Raw genomic sequence first — 22,826 nt, 5'->3', positions numbered from 1 at the left:
ATTTGAGTCTGAAAAGAAGCATGAGGACAACCATGGACGTACATGGTTTTGGCAGCAAAAGGGGAAAGCAGAGTTTAAGATTTTTCTTTTACCCCAACCTGTTTTTTAACATTCATATTGACTGCTACTTGCTCTGAGTGATTGTTCTGTGACCTAACGGATTTTATTATTGGGATAATTCCAAGAATATGCAGTTGACTTTTTTTCCTCCTTTATTTCATCTTTCCTAAATATTACTACTGAAATTATACATATTCACTTTCCCACCATATTCGGCATCCCCAGACAAGTCGCTGTCCATACACTTGCCTCATTCTTCTGACACAGCCCTTCACCATTTTTTGGCTGTGAACATGCTCTTCACAGAGGCATATATAAAGAGATTATTATTTGGACACTTACAGACTTGCTCCTATATAACTACATTGTTCTCCTTTGCTGCTATATTAGACTTTGTTGTTCCAGTCAGATTTTAATTTCACTTAAAAGAAAAGCCTTGATCGGTGTGAGGTTTGTGGAAGGAAAGTACTGGTATTTGTGCTGCAGGGTGGTCATGGCTGTAGAGGTCATCTCGTCTCATTGAGGAGAACATCTGTCTCTTCCCATGTGGTGGGAAAGAGGACCGCATTTACCCTTCTCCTCCCTTTTACCTGCCTCTCAGCTGAGCTAACTGCTTAGCCCCTTCCCTGCTTTTTGCAGATGCTTTCAGTAGGTGCCTGTCCACTTAACCCGGGGAAGGGCTGGATGGTGTCATTGAACATTCACCAGAAGCTTCTGCTTTTGAAGAACTGAGACCCCCCTGGACTAAAGACGAAAGAAAAGGGCTAAAATCCTATGGCTAGAGAGTGTGTTCTTCTACACATGCATATAAATTATCCATCCAGTGTAGAATTGCTTTTATAAGGAGTTACAGATTTGCCTAGATCAGAGGGAGCAGCAATTGCTCTCTTTGTGTAACCTACTGTTGTGATGTCCGTAACAGCACTGTTCATTAGTGCAGTTCATCTTGACCACTGAATATTGATTTTTCCTTTGAAAATACATTTAGTTCTCACTGATCTCACAATTTCCTGAGAAAGAGTAAGTTAATGTAAAATCTTCTGATACTCCCATTCCATTCCTGTCCCCACCCCCCAATTATATTCCTCCTACCTCTTTATTATAATGATCCAACTGCTCAGGGGACAGGTGGCCCACAGGTGAAAACTGGAATTAAATTAATATACCTAAGCATACAGTGCCATTGTATTGTGATTTTAAGAGTGTGTAACCCTGAACAAATTAATAAATAGGCCAACAGTTTCTTTTAAGAATCAGGCCTACCAGCAGCAGGAACTGAACCAAATAAGGGAGGGAAGTACCAGAGTCAAAAGATCTTTACAACAGCACTGAGCAAAAGCTGCTATAACGCAGATATATGTTAGAGTGATTGGCATCTCAGTGCTCTCCCCGTCTCTGAAAGGTAATGAAAAATGATCCTTCTCCTCTTATATATGAAGAAAAAATATTGCCTTTCACACCTTATGGAAAAACACCTCTTCTGCTTCTTTATTTCGTGCTTTTTTTACTGAAATGAATATAAATACAATGTCACCCTCCATGTGACAGGCACTGTCATCCACAGCTTTCAGAGCATTAGGATAGAGATGCACAGGTAGGACCCATTGCGGGCTATTTCTTAGCATCTAAATGAGGAGCAAATACACCTGACTGAACAACAAATGCTCCTTTGCACTTCAGTTCCATATGATTTTCAGTACGTCCACTATGACTCCTTATAAGAAGTAGTGCTCAACTAAGGTAAGCTATATGAAACAGAAGAGGCTTAATCCTTTCTCTAAACTCCATATTCCTCTGGTTAATTTAGAGCAGAGTCTTTATCCTTCACAATGAACATCCAGGTATATACTTTCAAAGGTGCTCAAGTTCTGCTCTCCCTCTCTTCCCAGTTTTAGACTTAGTCTAATGTCTAAGTTAGTCCCAGTTTGGGACTTTAGACACCATTGACCTGACTATGTGAAATAAACTTGAGGATTAATTAGAAAGGTGCATGAGACATGCCAGTTAAAAGGCCAATTAAAATGCCAGTGAATTAAATGTGTCAAGTATGCATTCACAATTTTGAAGGAGGGTATGTTTTAACAATGAAAATATTTTCCAGTGGGAAACAGGAGTAGTAACTAATGACAAAAAATTTAGAGGCAGGCAAATTTCATAATGCTTGTGATGGTTCTGTGGAATATGGTAGGGTAAATACCTATAAAAAAATTACCCACTATATTGTGCAAACCCCAGGACACTGACTTGGCACAGTAGGCTGTGTCAGAATCAGGACCAAGCACAGTAAATGATGGTGTATTAGAAGGAAAAAGTTAATAATAGGAATTATGAGGAGTTTGGGGATATCTTTTCCTAAAAATAAAAAGCTTTGTGGACTGCCATGTCTAATTACCTCACAGTGACATGAAATTTGCATTCAATACTCAATATTTAATCATTGGTTCAAATGCCTACAAATGTGTGTAAATATTCAAGCTTGTTTGTTGATACCTTCCTTTGCTGAGTATGAATTACTGCTTACATATAGAAATTATTCAACTGAACAACTGTTACATCTTCTGAATTGCAAGAAGTGTTAAAGCATTATATTTGATGTTTTTTGAAGCAGGTGTTAATACAATAAGCAGTAGTAGGATATTTTGCAAAAACATCAGGAATTTGGTAGAAATGAGGAGGAATATCAGGATACATATAGCAAGTTTCAGTTCTGCACAAGCACTGAGTTTTATTTGTCATTATTTTAAAGTAAATAATAAAATATAAACTAACTTCCAGAACTGTTTTGCTTTTTGATGGCCAAAAGAAACACCCATTCGTAATCTGTGTTTTGTGAAGGTAGATTTCTTTGAAAATGTAGGTGTTTGCCACAATATAATGTAAGAAAGGTAAATATTAAATAAGATAATACTGCTTCAGTTCTCTCAGGACTTTTCAGGAGTCTGATTTGTATAGCTGAAGACTTTAGGACACTGCCTAACATGTAAGAATCTATTTTGATTTAGACAATTGCCTTTAAAACTTCTAAAAAATATATACTTAATATACTTGTGAAACAAACACAATGCAGGCACTAAAAAGGCTTCTTCCAAACTGTGTTTCCATTTAAAACTTTATTTTGTATGTTCAGAACATCACCAGAAACATAGAAACTTGTAGGCACAAATGACTTCATATCCAGAGTTTTTGAATAAATTATTTGCTAATGAAATCGCAACAACACATTTTCAAGGTAACTATGTATCTTAATATTTCATATATACCTAAAAAATTCATGCTTTGTAAAGAGTCATTTTGTCCAGATAATGTTTTCTGGGTGCTAAAATTTACTGTAGATCTTATATGTTTTAAATATGTCATATCTTCTCTGTACATTTTAAAGATTCTATTACACTGATATCACATTCCCAAAGAAAACACAAAATGTAATAAAGCTGTGTATTTTCTTTATTTACCTTACAGTTTTTTCCCTGTGTTAAAACAAACAAACAAACAAACAAACAAAAACACCAGAAAAAAAGATTGTATAAGTAATAGCAAAACAAATGTTTTAAACCAGCTCACAAATATGTAACTTATGTAAAATCTAGTAGCATAAACTAGGATGACAATGTAAGGGTATAAAATATGTTCTCTTGTCTGTGGTCCATGAGTAATATTGCTTCTGTACTGGCCTTGCTTTGATACATGCAAGTTCATGAAATAATTCATGGCTTATTATGTGGCAGGTGAGGAATCAGCTGTGAATTAGAGAAGATCCTCAAGCCTAACAATTAGTGGTTACTTGTTTTATTTCCACCTTTGCCATACAATTCTATTTTCTTGCTATGAGGCACATTCAAAAAATGTCCAGGGCCAAATTTCAGTGTGTAATATCCTTGCAGTCATAACTTTCTGAGTCTAATTCAGGTCCCCTATGCTCTAATTCTGCAAGATTCTTTACTGGGTAAATAATTCCTCCAGTTAAAGTAAAAATATTAACATTATCTTTGTCTTTATATGGCCTTTTTTATTCTGAGTTTCTTTCATCATTCTATGCTGGCTGCTTAGGCATGTGCCATGGATGATGACCTTTGGAACTGGTGTGTTAACATCAGCAGGAGACCTCTGTACTGCTGATCTCTGCATGTGACCCATTACTCCTTAAGTGTGATCAGTGTTTTGATTTTCCAGTTTCGACAGTGGAATCCCATGCTGTGAAGATGAGTATCTTCAGCCACTAGCTTACAAACAGAGTAGATGTATAAACATGTATGAAAGTCTTACTAAACATAGTGCTTTTAAATGTTTTCCATCCCTGGAAATACTGGAAATGATCTGGAAATACTCTTTGATCTATTGACAGACTGACAAGAAAAAGATGCACCTAGCTGTATAAGCCATACCACGTTTCTTTATGTGTTTTAGAAACTATTTAAGAATGTGAAGAGGCAGTCTGACCAAACGCAGAGCGAGCACTCGCCTGGGACTGAGGAGATCTGCTTTTGTTCCTGGGTCTGTCACTAGCCTGCTGGGTAATCTATGTGCAGCTGCTTCCCCTCTTTGTGCCTCAGTTTCATCACCTGCAAAGTTAAGATAATGAATGATGCTGTCCTTTTTGTAAAGTGCTTTGAGATTTATGGAGAAAGAGCATTGTATAAGAGCCAGGAAATTATTACTAAGCCTTAACTTTTTTTCATGCTCCCTCCAATTTTCTCTTCTAATGCAATGAAGTAGACACACAAAACTCTGTCTTCTTTGAAATCAGTAGGAACTTTACACTTGATTTTAATGACGCCAGAATTTCTTCTGAGTGAATGACAAAAGTTGTGCTCCCTTCTAGCAATTCTTTCTCAAATAAAGCTATTACCTGTGAAATGTCTGCAGTTTTGTTTGGAAGGTGGAACGTAAGAAAGCAATAGCTCCAAGAGCAAAAAGGTAACATTTTTAAATGCAAATACTGCATTTGAATAGCTCCTAGAAGATATCTTTAATGCAACAGCATGTGTACTAATAATACTAGTACTTGACTGCATGTTCCCATAGTATGATTTTGACATAAACATTTACCAAAAATATGGTGGTTTGTTTTTATTATTTCAAAGCTGTTCCTAAGGTGCAAATTGTAGCTTATACAATTTTGATGTGTCCTTTAAAAAATGTATGTGCTTCTTTTGTCTTAGATGGTCTTTGTTATCAGACAGATACACACTTTATTCATTCATATTCGTATTTTAAAAAGCTTTGGAGATCCAGAAAAGCTCACATTTTGTACACATTTTCCCCTTCCAAAGGTTTTGAGAAGAGCAGTTTCCCCTGACAGAGCGGTTTGAACCAGTTTTTTTCTATTCTGAACTTTGTATTGCATTATAACGCAGTACTGACTGCAACTCTTAATATGCCAAATCCTGTAGTACTTATCCCAGCAAAACTTCTCTTAGAGACTCCTGTGGGCCCTAACTCCAAATATAGGATTTGGTTTTATAAACAGTTACAGCAGTTCAAACAATGAGTTTAAATGGTAAATAGGAAACACTTCACACAATATAAAGGCAATAGATCTAGTAGTGCATGAATGCAAAACCATTCTATTTGGAATATAGTACTGTAAAGAAGTTTCTCTCAGCTAATCTGGTAATTTGATTAAAATTTTGTATACTACACAGACCCCTCTCCAAGAATACCACCAGTTCAGTAGACTTTCCATTCATTCACTAATCACACCATGTGTTCTTCTAACCATCAGCAGCATTTGAACTGAGGCTTTCCCACAGAGGCTTTTGTAGGGGACTCCCCAGCCAGTCCTCCCTGAGGAACATTTCTGTTTGTATATATACACCATTTTTATACAGTCTGATGTTTTCTGCAGGCACGCATCTGCTCTTCTGAAGTATATTGGGGTGATAAGCACAGGTCATACTTGAAGTGGTGGGTCCATAAAAGAAGATGATCCCCATATCTCCTACAGGGGCTGGCCTTTCCTCGTCCTTCAGTTCAAACACACCATCATAGTAGAAAGAAATCTCATGCTGGGAGGGTAGAGAAAGTATCTGTTCCTATTAAATATGCTATCCCCGCACTTCCTTTTAGTCTGAAATAGTTCATTTATCCGGCAGATCAGAGACTACCTTATGCATACTGCCCCACCAGTCAGTGAAGAAAATTGCACAGAATTGTCTGTCCACAGTGTTCTTAAAGGGTGTGATAATGCCACCCAGCATGCATTTATACATTCTAGGTTTCTTCCTGTCCACTTCTATGTTTTTCTTCTAAGATTATATGTTGCCTTCTCTTGCATTTATATGCAAACATAAATAATATGAAGCTGATTTCCCAAATCTTCCACATTATGCTAAGGATGAAATTTCTTCTCTTCTGTAAACTACAAAATATTATATCCTGGTCCATCTACCTTTTACTTCCAGATTTTTTTTCGCTGATAGTTAGCGTACATGTTTTTTTAGTTGTTGGCTTTTTTTCATAGTAACCACAGTAACTCATTTTTTTTAAATTGCAAATATTTCTTTTAAAACAGATACTGATAAATAGGGTCTTTTATGGTTGTTTGCTGTCTATCGGTTTTACATGGGTATTGTCAACAGGTGAGACTGTATGACTGACTCCTGCCGGTGCAATTTCACATCACCACGCATTTGCCTTTCAGCTTCTCTTTCCTTTTCTGCTGCTTGCTTTTTTTGCCGTCAATTTGTAAACTCACAGTCCTGCGTTTCTCTAGGTTTAGCAATTCTTGGAATAACTCTTTCACGTTGTGGTTCAGCTTGGCAGAGGTCTCCATGAAGGCACATTTCCACTTCTTAGCCATGGCTTCTCCTTCACTGCTGTCCACCTCTCGATTTTGGTTCTCATCATTTTTGTTCCCCACGAGCATTATTGGAATGCTTTCTATGTCTCCTTTAATCTGACATATTTGTTCATAGATCGGTTTGAGTTCCTCCAAGGACTGTCGGCTGGTGATAGAGTAAACCAAAATGAAAGCATGTCCTTTAGAAATAGAAAGACGTTGCATGGCTGGAAATTGATGGCTCCCTGTAGTGTCAGTTATCTGCAAAGTGCATATGCTCTTATCACAGCTGATCACCTGCCGATAGGTGTCTTCAATGGTAGGGATGTAGCTCTCTCTGAAAGTGCCCTTCACAAATCTCAAGACCAAAGAACTTTTGCCCACTCCTCCAGCTCCAAATACAACAACCCTGTAATCATTGCTTTGCTCAGGCATGTTTCTTGGTGTGTCTGTTGCTCAGCTAGAGGGGAAAATCTGGGAAAGAAGATACAAAAACAACAAGGCGGACATTAATACAGGTACATGTGGGGAGTGCACTTTGTGATATTTTTCCCAGTAAGAGAAATTAATGTGATGTAAGTGATGGCATGCTAGTTGTAATAATTTAAGAAGACTTGCAGTGGGTTACAGAGTGATTTATTTCAGTAGTAAATTTAGGATTTGCAGTCCAGCCTGGACTGGTAACAAAAGACCATCTTTATCATTTCATGACTCATTTTAAATTAACATTGTGAGTTTAAGTATTCTTCCTACTGGGCTAATATCTCCAGAAATAAATACTGCACCTGAGAAATAGCATTTCAGCAAGGCCAAGACCTGAACAAGTTGCAGGAACTGAATTATTCTTCTGTCTCTAAAACAAGTCTCCTCAAATCATTGTTGAAACATACCGGTATACGTGTGTATGACAGCCAATTAGTCTAAACATGCCTCTTCAGTAGTAAGGGAAACTATCTCCAGTACAACTGGACAACGCTCCTGAGTGACATCTAAGATTTGTTTCTAGGTCATTCAGCAACAGCACCAGCTATGCTTTTTTTCTAACTCTTTGGGAGCACGTGCCCCACTTCAATGTGTTTTTCCACTTGCATTTCAGGCCAGAGAGTACATTTTAGTAAACTGACTCTTTATTTCACAGCAGATGATATTTGAATGGAGACATGCTATACTTATCAGAAAGGTTGTGCAGGCAAATCACAACATTTTAAAGTGGCTTATATTGTTGAGGTTGACAAATGCACGTGTTGAAGGTCACAAAACTCTGTGATCCCTGAAGTCAGTTCTCCTTGACAAAACCTGTCTCTAAACAGTAGGACCACAAAAACTGTAATCATTATTAAATAACAGAAATGGTAAGCTTTCACAGGGTTACAAGCTGTAGCTGGTTTAGAATTCATCCAAATAAACTTGAAGATTAATTTGTCCTCCCATCAGTAGCAGTTCATTAGGTACACAGCATGTACAAGTCTCTTTATATATTGAGTGAGATTTAAGCAAATAAACACTAAAACATTGAACCCTAAAAGTTGAAGAGAGTCTAGGATATTGTTACTTTTCAGACCAAAGCTAGATATGTAAAAAGTACATGTGGAACAAACTGCAAAATTTGCTGCACCCATATTTTTTCTTAGGAAAATGGGCTGGCTTGATAGGAGACCTTGCCCAAGTGCCCTACTGGTGCCAGGCTATTGAATTTGCCTGTGTCAGTGTTACCTGGGTAGCAGCTAATCCAGAGCAACCCAAAGGGATTTCTTGCTGAATAAGGAAAACCTTCAAGCTATTTTCACTGCAGCAGAAGGAGTGATTGCATTGTGGGACAGGATTTTAAGTCATCCTTTTCCTGTCTGGCATGGGGAGAATAGCAGTGATGCTGTAGAGGTATGGATATGAGCGGAGCCCCGATGACCTTATCACAGTTGCCAGTCCACAATGCATTTTGTGCTTCTACATCTTTGATGCTGTTGCTGCCTGTGCCAGTTAGATTAAAGCTATGGCTACCCATGCTGCACTAATGTCTTCATCTTGCTGGACAACCATACCCTGATTTTGTTATCCTCCTTGTCCAGGGCATCATATTCTGTCCTAATTCTAATGTCTGGGTATGCTCAAAACATTTGTCTTTACATAATGTGTTGGATGAAGGAGTTGGACTTCCACATCTGCCACACTGTAGGCAGAATAACCAGCGCAACAGGGGATGCTGATTCTGAGGCAAAGTGGTGAGCTGTCAAAGCTCTGCCTACCCAGCCTGGCTTCAGGCAAAAGGCAGCTGCGCCCCTTCCATCTCTCCTACGCTGCAGTCACTGTCATTCTCAGAAACCTGTTTAAATATAGGAAAGACTGATAAATAAGAGTGTTCATCCTGAGGCACTGAAGCATAATTTTTTCTCTCTGACAGAAGAAATCAAGGAATGGAAAGAAAAGTAGACTCAGAAAACACTGGTGTATGTGTTTATGTAAGAGGGAAAACCCTCCGAGGAGCAAGGAAAATGGGCGAGAAGCTCATGCTGTTGAGAAAGCAAAAAAAACCCTGAAGTATTTAGCAAGAAACGAGAACAGAGGAAGCTAGCAGGATGCTGTTCCACTGAGAACAAAGTTGTACCTAAGAGCTGCAAACATGCAAATTCAGAACAGTCATAGAGCTTAGGGTCCTGGGTAACCGCAAAGTATGAGCTACCATAAAAATTATAGTTTAATAAGTTTTGTGAGAAAAAAGGCAGGAGAGAAAAACATGGCTATTTCACCTCAGAAGCAGCTTAAGCATTGCACAATGAGATAATACATAGCCTAGTAACTATGGGAGGACGAGAAAAAATGCACTATGAAAATTTTTACTATGAAAATCAGCAAAATACGGAGTACAGAAATAAAATTTTAAAAGCTAGCTGGGTGTAGTCCTGCAATATTAAACTTCATGCTTTAAGTATACTCAGAAGTCTCCAAGAAAACTGGCACATATGGTTGCCCAAAAGCTAGAACAAATTGAAATGTGGCACTTGATGGCATGAAGTATTAAGCATTTGAAAAGCTTCTAAAGGAACATGAAATGGCATGGTAACAGTCCTCAGATACAGAGTATTTTGTTGCAAAGAGATAGTGTGTATATTTGTAGTGGAAAAAACTGGAATTAACGGGCTTATATTGTAGAATAAATTCACTTTAGACAATGGGAAAACTTTACAGTGGTAAGAAGAGCACATCTATTGCTTAGGGAGATTTTGCAGACTGCCTTTAGAAATTACCGTAGAGTCACAGGGTAATTCAGGCTGGAACGCACCTGAAGAGGTCTCTGGTCCAGCTTGCTGGTCACAGCAGGGTCACCAAGAGACCAGACAAGGTTGTTCTGTCCTGCCAGAGTTTGAAAACCTCTGACATTTCCCACAGCCTCTCTGGACAACCTGCTCCACTGCTAAATTACACTCAGCATGATTTTTTCCCCCTTATATCTAGTCTGAACTACTTGTGTTTCAACTCATACCTGTTCTCTCTCCTCCTCCCACCATCCATTGCTGTGAAGAGTTTGACCCCATCTTCTATGTGGCTTTCCTGTAGGTTTTGGGGAGCTGCTGCTTGGGGCCCCCCAAACTGTGTCTTCTGCAGGCAGAACCAGCCCTGGTCCCTCAGCCTGCAGGGTAGGACAGTGATGCAGTGACAACACCTCGCTGCCCTCATCTGCACTTGCTCCAGTTCACTGATGTGCTTCCTCTGCCGCGGGTGCCCAAACTGGATAAACTCCGTAGCTGTTGTCCCACGAGTGCTGAGCAGAGGGGGACTGTCACCCCCCTCAGCCGACTGGCCGTGCTCCTCTTCATGCAGCCCAGCACACGGTGGGCCTTCCTTGCAGCCAAGGCCGCCGCTGGCCATGCCCAGCTCGCTGCCCACCACAGCCCCAGCGCCTTCTCCACTGAGCTGCTCCCCAGCCCGGGCTGCTGCAAAGGAGCAGCAACCTTAGTTGCTGTTTAGTTTGTCTCACATGCAGGTCTGTTAGTCCTAAAAGGTCCTCAGTTTTACCAAGATAAAAAATACAGATTATTTTACTTTTTGTCCTGCTTAGGAGCTGGAAGCAAACAAAACAAGAATTATACTAGAGAAAGGTTTCCCTAAATATTTTTTACCATGTGGTTATATTCTCTGTGTGGATGTGGTCAGAGATTCTTCTGCAGTGAAAATAATGCTGTGTGACTGGTGCACTTGCACCCAATTGTACATTTGTTAATGCTTTTCGTACTGCCCTATTAGCATACTGATTTTATTTTGTCTTAAAATACCTTAAATAAAACACACAGCAGGACAAAATAAAGTACCATATTGTTTCATCAGCTTTTGATATTTTGCCCAATGTGGGTATGGAAAAATTAACTTGAAAGAAGCCTGAATTTTCAGATGTACAATATCCTCTCTGATTCTTACTTTGAGAACCTGTTTCATATCTACACGTAGAAAACAGCAGTTTCTTTTTACACTTTGGAACTGACTTATTCTGGGGTTTTTGTGTAATAAAGCCTCATTTGCTGCCATTGCTACTTTCACAAACTACATCAGTGAAAATTTACTCTCTTCCTCTGAAGTGTCAGGTTCAACAAAACTATCTTCACTTAAAGGCAAAGCACTTTCCGTAACGTACATCCATAACCTCAATTTTTAAATTGTTTGGTTGCAAAGTTCAGCAAGTTAATGAGTCTCAATATACCTCTGCTGACTCAGCTCTGTTTTCTGTAGATGCTCCACTAGCACCAGGCTTGAGTTGATCTACCTCAGCTGCTGCGGGTGAGTTTTGCTGGCTAGTCAGTGGGACAAAAGGCTGCCTCCAGTTCAACCTCAACTACAGATCTTTACGTTGGCCTGTATTCTTTCCCCAGCTGTTTCTGACACGGGAAGTAAAAGAACTGAAGGGTTGTTCTGACAGGAGGATACAGTTTAGACACTGAGTAATTTTTTACAGAATCAGTTATTTTCTTATATAATGATAAAAATATGCATTTAAAATGTTTAAACAAAGTACCTTGCATTACAGATTACACACTTAACAGTTCAAACTCTTAATGTTCTTTGGGTGGCTAATTACCTGTGGGTGTGTCACTATTTACTAAATCAATGTTACTGATCCTCTGTTTAGCCACTGGATCTCCAGAGTTATGACCTATCTTAATAATTTTTTATGGTCTAACTTTTCTATCAACTGTATTTATGACTTGCGTCTTATGTTTGTATTCAAGCCATTAATAGTGAATGCAATAAAGGGCAAAAGGCATAGGGAGGCCAAAAAATAACTGCAGAAATTTAATCTACTTTAATACTTACCCTTAGAGTAACATGAGATTAGAATCTCATAGCTGGTGAGTGCTTACAGTTGGTACTTTAAAGTGGGTATAGAAAAAATCGTTCACTCTCTTTTCACAGTTTTGATTTTGCTGCAAAAAGATTTTTACCACGTTTGTGTTGTTAGACTTACATGAAATGTAACAGGTTGCGAATTTCTATGAAATTGTTTGGCTAGATGATTTCTTTTAGGGTAGCATTCATTTTATAAAACAACCTGATACTACCTTTGCTCTCTGGAGTCAGAGGCTTTGATTGTGTCTTAACTGATTCAGTTCTTGAGGGTTTATGACGTCCTACTGAGATGTCAGTCTGATACGCAATGCAACAATTGTCAGATGCTGTGTATTGATTTCCTGAAAGGTATTTTTCCTCAGGTGAAATCATCTCATGTCAGCCACGGTTTTTTTTTTTAAAGTCTAAGGATATGTCTCTGTTTATATTGTCATTGTTATGATGAAAATCCAATAAAGTACAAGTAATGCTTTTACTTCAAAAGCTTGCATCAATTTAAATTAACAGTCCATCAGGCTATCCAGTGGTGACATTATTATGCAAAGATACAAGGTGCAAGGTGAAGAATAGCACCAAATGTAGTAATGGAAAAGGTGGATTTCAGCATGGTTGTAAGGTTAATGGCCATTTTACCATATCAAAGGTGAAAAAGGTACATATTATTTACATACAAGAGGGAAAGAGGTATCTACGAGGAGTTTTTATTTGTTGTCCATTGTCTATATAAACAGGCATTTCTTGGGGGGTGCTTTCACCATATCTGCCAAAGGAGATGGACTTAAAGAATGGGGATTTTCCTACTTCTAGTGTCTTCGTCTTTTACTACACGACTCGCTTTTTTGTTCTTTTTCTTTCTTTTTCTTTGCTTGCTTTGCGTTGGTCTTTTAAAATCAATAGAAAGTTGGACATGTCTGAAGACAAAATTATAAGAGTTAAAACAGCTTTTTCTTGCAACATGAGGTTCTAGTCCCTGTGGAATGCACTCTTTTTATTCTCATACTGAACAAAATATTCTTTGAAAATCTGCTTCTTGATGATCCTAGTGTAAATAGTGACTTCTTCACTGCATAAATGCTGTAGCAGTTTTGATTTATGTCAGCTCTGGCTTTTATGCAGGTGTGGTTCTTGCCATCTTTGTTAACAGAGGAGAGTATTTTCATAGTGTTAATGCCCGTGTCACTGATATTTGAGCAAAACCTTGGTCAGAGATAAGTATCCGTTCAAAATACCTCCTCTTTTTGCTTTGCATGTTTATATAAAATAAGAGGAAGACTGGCCAAGTCACATCAACATGAGTAGCTATGCATGGATTGACAGTACTAATGAGGCTAATTAAAATTATTTGATGCACTTAGAGTAAAAGTGCTTCCTGAATTTTCTTTGCCATATCAAAATTTCAGTTTGAGAAGTAATTGTGACATCATGCCTTTTCAAAATGTTTATCTATATATTGGTGACTTCCTTGCACTTGAATTTAAGTCTCTGATGCTTTTGTTAGCAGATACTATCCAGATATTGTTGGATAACAAATATTAGCAAAATAATATTTATTAATAATTGTTATAACTTTTTAGATTCCTTTAAAAGCCAAAAATATAGGGAGGTGTGTCAGATATTTTGGATCATACCTTCTCCCTACCAGAAAACAGGAAGTCTTGAAATGCAAAAAAAAAGTCTTTGCATAATAGTGTGAAGTGGGATTTGAAAATGCAATGCCAGAGATCATTAAGCCATTTGACTTAAGATTTCTCTGGATTTTTCACTGTCTCCAGTGCAGTTTGAACAAAGTATCTTTTTTTAATTCCTAAAAGGAATTCTTTGCCTGCAGCTGTTCCACCTAATGATAACTCTCCGAAAAGCATCTCATTGCTTTAGGAAAGGTGATTATGCTGCTGTTGCTGAAGTGCTGATAATTGCTCAAATCAGTTTCTTCCAGAAACTTCTCAGACTGCAGCACTAATTTTGTGTTTTTTTCATAGTAATAGCTTGGTTTTTGCATTAGTCTAAAATCTTGTGATAGGAGTTCCTCTAAGACCTAAGTTTATAAAATTATTCACTGAGTTTTGCCCAGTGTTAACATTGGTTTCGGTTAACATTGGAGGATGGTGAAGAATGGTGTTTCAAAATAATGACAATACTCCATGATCAGTGAAGATTAAATCTACTTCAAGATTCCCAGCAAGGAATGGCCAAGCACTAACATACTGGTTTACTGAAAGAAAGCTGGGTTAGTGTCATGTAAACAACTGTTATCATGAAAAGGAACATGGGCTCTGTTCATGTGACCTGTAGGTCCCAGTTCAGCAAAGTCCTTAAGAAAGTGCTTAAATAGTGTACATATTTCTCCTCTGTTTTTTTAATCTGGGCTTAACTGTGGCCTAACTGAATATTTTTTTTAAAGTCTGCGGATATAGCAGTCACGGTACAAAGGCTGTTTACAGTGGAGGAAAGACTAAGAAAATGGGTGATTTTTGGTAGGTCGATGTAGATGCAGCAGTTAGAAATGACATGGGAATTTTTCAATATAATAAGTCATGTTGGCCAAACCGCATTCAACTATAGGACACTGAAAGCAACTTAATGATCTAACTTTAAGACCTGTGTAAAACTTACCAAGTGTGGCTAAAAAAATGATCTGAATGAACAGGGGCTTTTGGAGTTCCAGATTTATTTGCAGAGTCAATACAAACATTGGATGGCATAATAGGCCATGGCAGAAAATGACAGAGTTATTCTCAACTATACTTTTACAGAAAAGCAATACCAACTTAATATTTTATATCAACAGCCAGAAGGAAGCAGACCAGACTGAGTTACAGAGAAAATGGCATCTTCTATGGAAATTAAAAATAAATAAAGGTAAGTGTCATAAATCTGCTGTTTTTCTTTGACGTTTGCATAGAAAATTAATCACTTAGAATTTTCTATTGCTCTATACTATTTTTTAAAAGATATAATTAAGTTAATTATATAATTAGTATATTTAACTACTTTTCTAAGTGAAGTGAAAGTAGTGGCTCAGTCTGTTCAAAACTGGATGGGACTGAGACAGAGCAGAAAGCTAAAACTGTCCTGCGTGACCAGACTGTCAGGAAACAAAGGGTGTGCTTTGGGGGAGTTTGGCCTAGATGATCTTAGCATTTGCTTTCAAGTATCTGAAAAGGAAAAGGGAAGAAAAATAAAAATTCATTTTTTCAATCTTTTTAATGTTGGCTGCAGCATTTCCTGCGTTTTGAGATAGATTCTTCACTATATTACAAATGTATCTGCTGTACTACAGATATGGTCTAGGTATTAAGCCAGGGTATCAATTTTAGAATTTGAGTTGAAAAACCTCATTCCTAAAACAATGTCTTTTCAAAATTGTTTTAAGCCCTATAAATTATCATACCAAATGGATCTCTTGGTAAAACAAAAAAAAACCAAACACATAGTTGTCACAGTAAGAAAATCTTTACTAGGTCTTGGGCTAAGATACAGCCAGCAGACATCCTGGCAGAAATAGTTTCACTAGGTAAGAAAGAACTGGAAAAAGAAAGGCGAGAGAATTAGCTGAGTTTTCTGCAGGGGCCATAGGTGTCACAGGTTTCTGAAACCAGGTTTAACCAAAGTGGCATTGATTGTTGAAGAAGAAGGCAGGATTGGTGATGGAATACTGAAGGATGCAGAGGGGTCTGTTGATTCTCTTCTCTGCTGGGGGTTCATGTGCAGAAAATGCAGAAGACGCTGGACCTGATCCAACAAAGAGCTTTAGAATTAGGAGTACACTTAAATGATTTGCTCTGTTGTTATCCAAGAGCTTTCAGAACTAACCCTTGAGTAGCATGTATATACTAATGAACCGTTACCGTAAAACAAGATTCACCACCATTGAACATACTTACCACACAGAAAAACCCCTTCCTTTCATGCAGAAACATCAGTAATATGTTGTTTACTCAGGGTGGACAGGTGTCCTACTGGTTGTCATTTCCTATTCAGTGCATTAGCTAATCTTAACATTAAAAAAGGAGAATTTCATGGCTCGGTTCCTGTTTAAATTCAGGCTTTACTTTAGGCATGTTAGATACCTCTTTGACTTAAATGGAACTACTCTTATTTATGTATTCAAGCATTTTGGTAAACTTGTATCTTAATCTTTTAAGCGCTTAGGGACAAAACTCAGTGAGAAACTACTCAGAAGCCTTTGCATATGTGTGGTTAAGTATTTGTGAATTCACTTATAGAAATAAAAATGTCAAGATAACAGCATTATATTCACCTACCTATGGGCCTGATTCTTTAGAGTTTTCTCCCCAGCTTAACAGACCAAATACTGTAGTTTTTGCTCAGTTTTCAATAGATTTAATTTACCTGAGTAAAGGTGGAAAGATCAGTTTTCAATGTTATATGATCACCTTCAACATGTAGGACATTATGCCACTGGGTAGAGCAGCAGGGTTATTAACTGGAATTTGTCACTCTCATAAATGTGGGATCAGAGGCACAGTGTGACGTTTCAGCCCCTCTGTTTTTTAATAGCAGAATACTCTTTTTGGCAATTAGCTATGACTTCACACACTGTAGTGAAACTCTGCTTCTCCAGATATCCACTAGCCAAAACAGGTGACTTTTTACTCTGCATCTCCGTGGCTTTTAAGTTTTCCTGAATGGAGAAAGTTAGAAACATACAAAACACTACAAAAACCCAAACAAAGAAGGAAAGTTCCCCAGATAATCATTTGGCTCTAGAGGCTTTGGATGTTAAATTCCGTAATTGTGAGATTCATTTTAAAAATCCCAGCACAGGCAACAAGCTAGTTCCCTATAAATGTGTGTATTTACACAGAAGGATCACGCGTCCTTGGAAGACGGGTTTCAATTCAGCAGTAGAAACTGTAAAAGACTAGTGGCCCTTTTGCCTTTCTACTGTAGTCCTCAACTCCGTAATGTTAATTTGAGTCTATCTGAGCAAGTCTTCTACAGAAGCAGAATTATTAAATGTTAAGGGCTTCTGAATTATTCTTATGAGTATAACTGCTATCGATACTTTTCCTTGCTGGGCTGGAAAGGATAGCTTGGTTGCTATCCTGACCACTAGAACACTCTTCCACTGCCCAAATAATAGCCCATTCAAAACAATGTTGCTTAAACTGATAATATCAATATCTGTCTTGCTGTCCTAGCTGTGAATGTTAAGTTCTCCAAACACCCTACCAGCCAATACAATATATTTTGCAACTTGTTTGTTCGGCAATAACTTGTGAAGAGGTTAATACAGTGGGTTTCAGGACCCAGAAGGATCCCTGACAAGTAATTAAGTAATAAAATCCTATTGTTGATATGCTTCCAGGCACTAGTAAGAAGCCTGTGTTTCCACTAAAGATTGTCTGCAAATCGGAAACAGATGAAAACCAGCAATTAAAGTATAACTGTGGGGTATGATACAGGAATGACAGCTTTCTGATTGGAGTTTCTAAATGTTCACAAGAAGCTATTTGCTTTCTATGATATGCAATTTACCACAATCTGGTTTGGAGGGAAAATTATATATATATATATTTTTACTCTAAAGTGCATTTTCTTTAACAATTAGTTTGCAAATCTGCATCTCAGGACTTTCACAAAACTGAATACTTTTCTTACTGAAATTTTTTAAAAAATTTTAAACAGGAAAGCAATTTCATAGTACTCTTCATCATTGCCTCAGCTTTCAGTGCATTCTGTTCTGAAGTAAGAAAGGTAGGCTTAGCCTTTAGAGTAGTTTATTCTTGATTCATGTTTCTTTTCCTTGTTGCAGTAGACAAAATTATAAGGACTGTATTCTAAAGATTAAAAATTACTTTTGCAGTAACACATGGTAGCATTTTAATGTTAGAGAAAAAAAATTGAGAAAGCTGTAATATTTTTAGTTGAGTTCACAACAATATTTAGCTATTGATGTTAGCTAATATTTGATTATTTAAATATCTAACTTTTTCAGAACAGATAAAAGCTGTTTTTCAGAGGAGAATATGAAAATACATCAAAATAAGTAAAAGAGGGTAGGTCGCCTTTTCTTAGCTTTGCATTAATTATAAATCAGAACTACTGGACACTTTGGGAAGAAAACATCTCCAGTCCAAGAGAGGATTTGTTCTTTTATTATGGTTGCTATACTACATACCTATTTTAAATGAGGATACTAAGAAGCTGTCATAACTTCATTGAAACTTATTCAGATTCAGCTAAAATCAATTCCATTACTTGCAGTCAGGTAATGCAGCATTTTGCTGCCCTGGTGTACTGCAGCCCTGCACAGTCAGAGAAATCAGAGACTGATTTTCAGTTCAGATGAAGTCTAATATTTAACTCAAATTTATTTGCCCGAGAGGAAGCGCTCCTGATCTCAGTGTGAGCGGGAAGGTGTGTTTGTCACAGACTTGACACACCCTTTTTGAAATTTTGCTCTTGTCTTCCATTGATATAATTTCAAGAATTATACAGTAATCAATATTTTGTGGTTGAAAACAAATCAATATTTGGTTTCTCAAAAAGGCAAAAAAGTGTCTTCTATTTTAATTAATACATACAGTTGCATTGTCACTCAGTGGGTCTTCTCCAATGTCTTTCTGGCATTAAGATAAGATAATTTAATGCACATTTTAACTTTAGTGCAACAATAAGAATGCACTGAAAGTATCCTTTTGATGATAGCTAAAAACCTTTGAGTGGAAAGTAAAAAATAATAAATGGAAAAAATTTTCCAAGATTTTTTTTTCCCTGGAACATTTAAGGAAATTGATCATTTAAAAAGGAAACTAATATTGCTAATATTACATATTCGTGTTTCATACAATTGCCATTTTTCTTCTTGTATGTAATATTAAAATTTTCGCAATTAAGCCTAGTTATACAAAGCATTATAGGGGAAGTAACAAATATTTGGCATCAGCCCTACATACTAAACCATATCTCCCACAGTGAATATTGTTTCAGTTTAAGTGTACAAATTGCCTGATCTCACATGCAATCTGGGAGCTGGAACATTCAAATGCAGCTTATTAGGTATTACAGAACAGTTACTGAGGTACACTGTGAATTGAAAACAATCCAATGTAGTATGTAGATCAAAACCATAAGAGAGCAAGAAAAGGATCAGGTTATAAAAGAAAGAAGTAGAGGAAAAGGGAACATGGGATTGAATGCTGTCATTCTGTAAGAGCACCTTTGAAACAGAATACTGTGTATTGCAGGTTTTTAAAATAAGCTAAGTCTGAAGCAATAATGCACACTGTCACAATGAAAGTGTGAGCCTTTGCTTTTTCACATGATGGTGGGGTCTTTATATGGGCAGGTGTGATGGTTGGCACAAAGAAAAGTTATCAGGTGATCCTCAGAGGAAACTAGAATCAGCACTAGTAACAACTTCAGGAACAGCATTATCAGTTTATATATTATCTACTATTTCTTTTGGTACTACAGACTGCAGTGCTGGTGTAATATAATCTTGACCACTTGGCCAGAAAGAGCCAGGCCTCTGAAGTCCAATCATCTTCCAAAGAGCTCTGCTCTGCACTGTGAGAAGGGGGTATTATTCAGACTGACAACCATCAGGGCGTGTGTGTCTGCTGTTTGGCCACGGTGGTGTAAACAACAGTGCAGCACAACCTAGAAGATAAATATGCTTTCATTTGGCTCTAATGTGAGATGTGTGGAAAACTGTGCTTCCAAAGACCTTGACCCATTTGCAAAGAGACTTTTTAATGCAGGCAACTCCCAGTGAAGAATAAGAACGGTATTTAGTACTGAAAGAGACCTTCTGGATTATCAAATCCAATTCTTTGCCATTGCAGGCAACCATTTCACATAATCCTTTCCATCAAGTTCTAACTGAAAAGCATTTAGAGCCCTTTCTTTCTACTACTTCAATGAGAAGGTTACTTCAGAAACTTGCTGCCGTAAGGGTTTGAAACCTTCCGGCCTAAGTGTTTTCACTGTCCATTTATACCCATTCATCCTTCTCTAGTCCCAGGGATGAAGATAAATATCTGTACATTGCAAACATTGCCCCAGTTCTATGGGGTTCTTGATTTGCAGCTGTGTATTTGAACCCGTTCCATGTTTGGACAGTTTGTCATGCAAGAGCCTCAGGAATGTGGTGTACAGCATGACAGAGAGCATGAAACATGGATGGATACCAGATTTCATAGCCACTGAAGGATGTCACAGGTGACTTTCAGTGAGAATTAGACACTACTGCATTTAGTAAGCACAGCTGGACCCCAGGGGGCAGCCCCAGAACAAGAGTGAAGTCCATCAGTCAGAAAAGTAAAAGGGAGGGGTGGGGGCAGGGGAATCCAAAATAGCCCTCTGACCCAGAATTACAAATTGAGAGTCCTGCAAACATTCCCCATACAGTAAACTGTAACCCTAACAAAGAAATAACAGCAACCATTTACAACAGCTTTCTCTACATGGAAAGATATGGGGATGCACACATTACATACCTACACCTGTGTGCATTTATAGACAGGCATATATGTATTCATGTATGACTACATACTCATGAAAACAAGACATTCAGTAAATGCTTTAAGAATAAAATACATCAAATCTTGCTGCTCCATTCTGGGCTCACCCAGCTGTGACTGAGTGCTGCAGCATACAGAGCATCCCACATTTCACAGGGAAGATAGCAAGAGAGGAAGTATTATCAACTCTGAATTCATGTCACTCACAGACACTTGAGAATGGCCTTTCATGATTTATTTTCTTTCATTCAACTGAGAGAGGCACAATCTACCGAACAAATAAAATACTGTCCGCCTGTCAGTGGAATGCTGCAAAGTTGTATATGTTTCAAAGAAAGCAACATCTGATGTTATTTTATTCAGACTCAACATTTTTGTATTCTTTCTTCACATAAGTTAGAATGTAGCTTTCATTTTAAAAAAAAATCAATTGCTCCTTAAACCACTGTGGTGGCAGCAGTATAAACTAGGGCAAAATTCAGCACATTGAGTTTTAATGAAAGACAGTTTAAAATAAAAGGTTATGATGCCATTACTACCATCCCAGCACACAGAAGAATGATGTTGTTTAACTGGGCAGTATGCATGTGACCAGTTTCTGGCTTCCTCATCAGCCCCCGCTTATAGCATGCCATGTTATCTACATAAGATATATGCTTAGATCAAATCTTGCAGTCATAACTCATGCAAAACTCTGACTTCAGTGGAAATTTTGCCTGAGTGATGACTGTGGATTTTGGCCAAAGGAAAAAAAGATCTCTAATCTCAGTGCGAAGCTATATCTTCATTGTATGAGGTGAGGTAGAAAAGCAATGTAAAAAAATTTACCTGTATAGGAACAGAAAGCTCCAAGCACTCTTCAGTTTCTCTCTGTCATCGCACCAGTTGTTCACCCTCTCTGCCCTGGGTTTCCTCCACCAGAAAGAAGTCCCTGTCTTGGTCAAGGGGGCTGCAGCTCTGTTGCCTGCTGCTTTCCTTTGCGCCCTGTGGTGGCTGCTGCCTGCTGTGTGCTCGGAGGCTCAATGCTCTGGCAGCTCTGCTCTTCTCCCGCTTTCTCCCCAGTGCCTGGGCCGTGGCTAATGCTTTTGTTGGCTTTATCACAGCCTCTCTCTTTCTTTCTGCTTTTACGGATGGACTGACTCCAGCCTCTGCTGGTGCTACTGCCTAAATGGCGACTGCAAAGCTCAACTAGGCTTTTAACTGCCACCTACTGAATAATCGTGGAATATGTGTATATATGTATAATATATGCTGTAATTTTGTGGCTTTCTCAACAAATGTAGTAGTCTTTAAGCCCTCAAAATATTCCGTAGTTTATAATTTAAGGCTGTAGTTTACATTAATCTGCGCTCATAATTCTCCCTCTCTTTCAGCACCTAAACACAGAACAAGACTGTTCCTTTAACTTTAAAAAGCTTACAAAGCCTTTGGTTAGGCTAATCCCCAGTGGGCATAAACCAGCATATCCCTGTTCAAATCAGTGGAGCTATGCTGATTTATACTAGCTGAGAAATGCATCCCTTAGGTCTAATATTTATTTGCAAAAATACAGTAGATATCAAGTACAAAAATATGTGTCAGAAAATAGTTTTTGTCCAAAACAGCCCCTCAAAATTTCACTCATCTGAAACAGATAAGACTTTTTTTTTCTGACAGGAGTGTAAAATAGGATTGTTGAGTTTTATGGGCAAACATAAATTAAGAATCTACATTGTTTTTTCCACCTTTAATGGTGATTTTTTTTGGTGAAAAATCCAAAGGCAAGTTCTAATGCTCCTTCAGCCTCTTATTTTTAAAGCAACTCCTAGAAATGCTCAGAAAGGGCTTTTCTTTCCAGACTAGAAGTGTAGTCCACTGGAAATGTTTGAACTCCCAATGCAGAAAGCAAGTCTAAGTACAGGGTCTCTCTGTGAATCCCCAGAGAAAGTGTGGGGACATGCTATCTTCATAACATACTGGCAGGGGTATGTAGCACCGTATTTTCTCTAAGTTTGCAACATGTAGCTGGGTTGAGTCATGAAATAGAAGGGCTCATCATGAGGAGCACAGCCCTGCAGAGGACAGGTGGCACTCAGCACCCAGATACTGCAGCATGAAAAGTGCTCAGTTTTTAGGGTTGCTGGGACTGCTGGGAGAAGCATGGGTCAAGCAGCTATCTCCCA

At 38.0% G+C, this 22,826-nt stretch overlaps 1 protein-coding gene across 1 annotated transcript; it reads right to left on the bottom strand.

The window, feature by feature from the left end:
* Window positions 1-3,161: 3,161 nt before the first annotated feature.
* Window positions 3,162-21,823, bottom strand: DIRAS2 (DIRAS family GTPase 2). The gene is made up of 2 exons (XM_075079090.1): window positions 21,493-21,823; window positions 3,162-7,312 (listed from the first exon to the last, which is right to left on the bottom strand). The coding sequence occupies exon 2, from the start codon at window positions 7,271-7,273 to the stop codon at window positions 6,674-6,676; it is 600 nt and encodes a 199-aa protein (XP_074935191.1). The 5' UTR covers window positions 7,274-7,312; window positions 21,493-21,823; the 3' UTR covers window positions 3,162-6,673.
* Window positions 21,824-22,826: the final 1,003 nt, after the last annotated feature.

This window comes from Phalacrocorax aristotelis, chromosome Z, assembly GCF_949628215.1.
Source record: "Phalacrocorax aristotelis chromosome Z, bGulAri2.1, whole genome shotgun sequence".
In the NCBI taxonomy this organism is placed as follows: Eukaryota; Metazoa; Chordata; class Aves; order Suliformes; family Phalacrocoracidae; genus Phalacrocorax; species Phalacrocorax aristotelis.
This window is presented reverse-complemented; position numbering and strand designations above follow the sequence as displayed.

Coding starts and splice junctions, on each gene's coding strand:
- DIRAS2 (XM_075079090.1), bottom strand. CDS start 7,273: ATGCCTGAGCAAAGCAATGATTACAGGGTTGTTGTATTTGGAGCTGGA.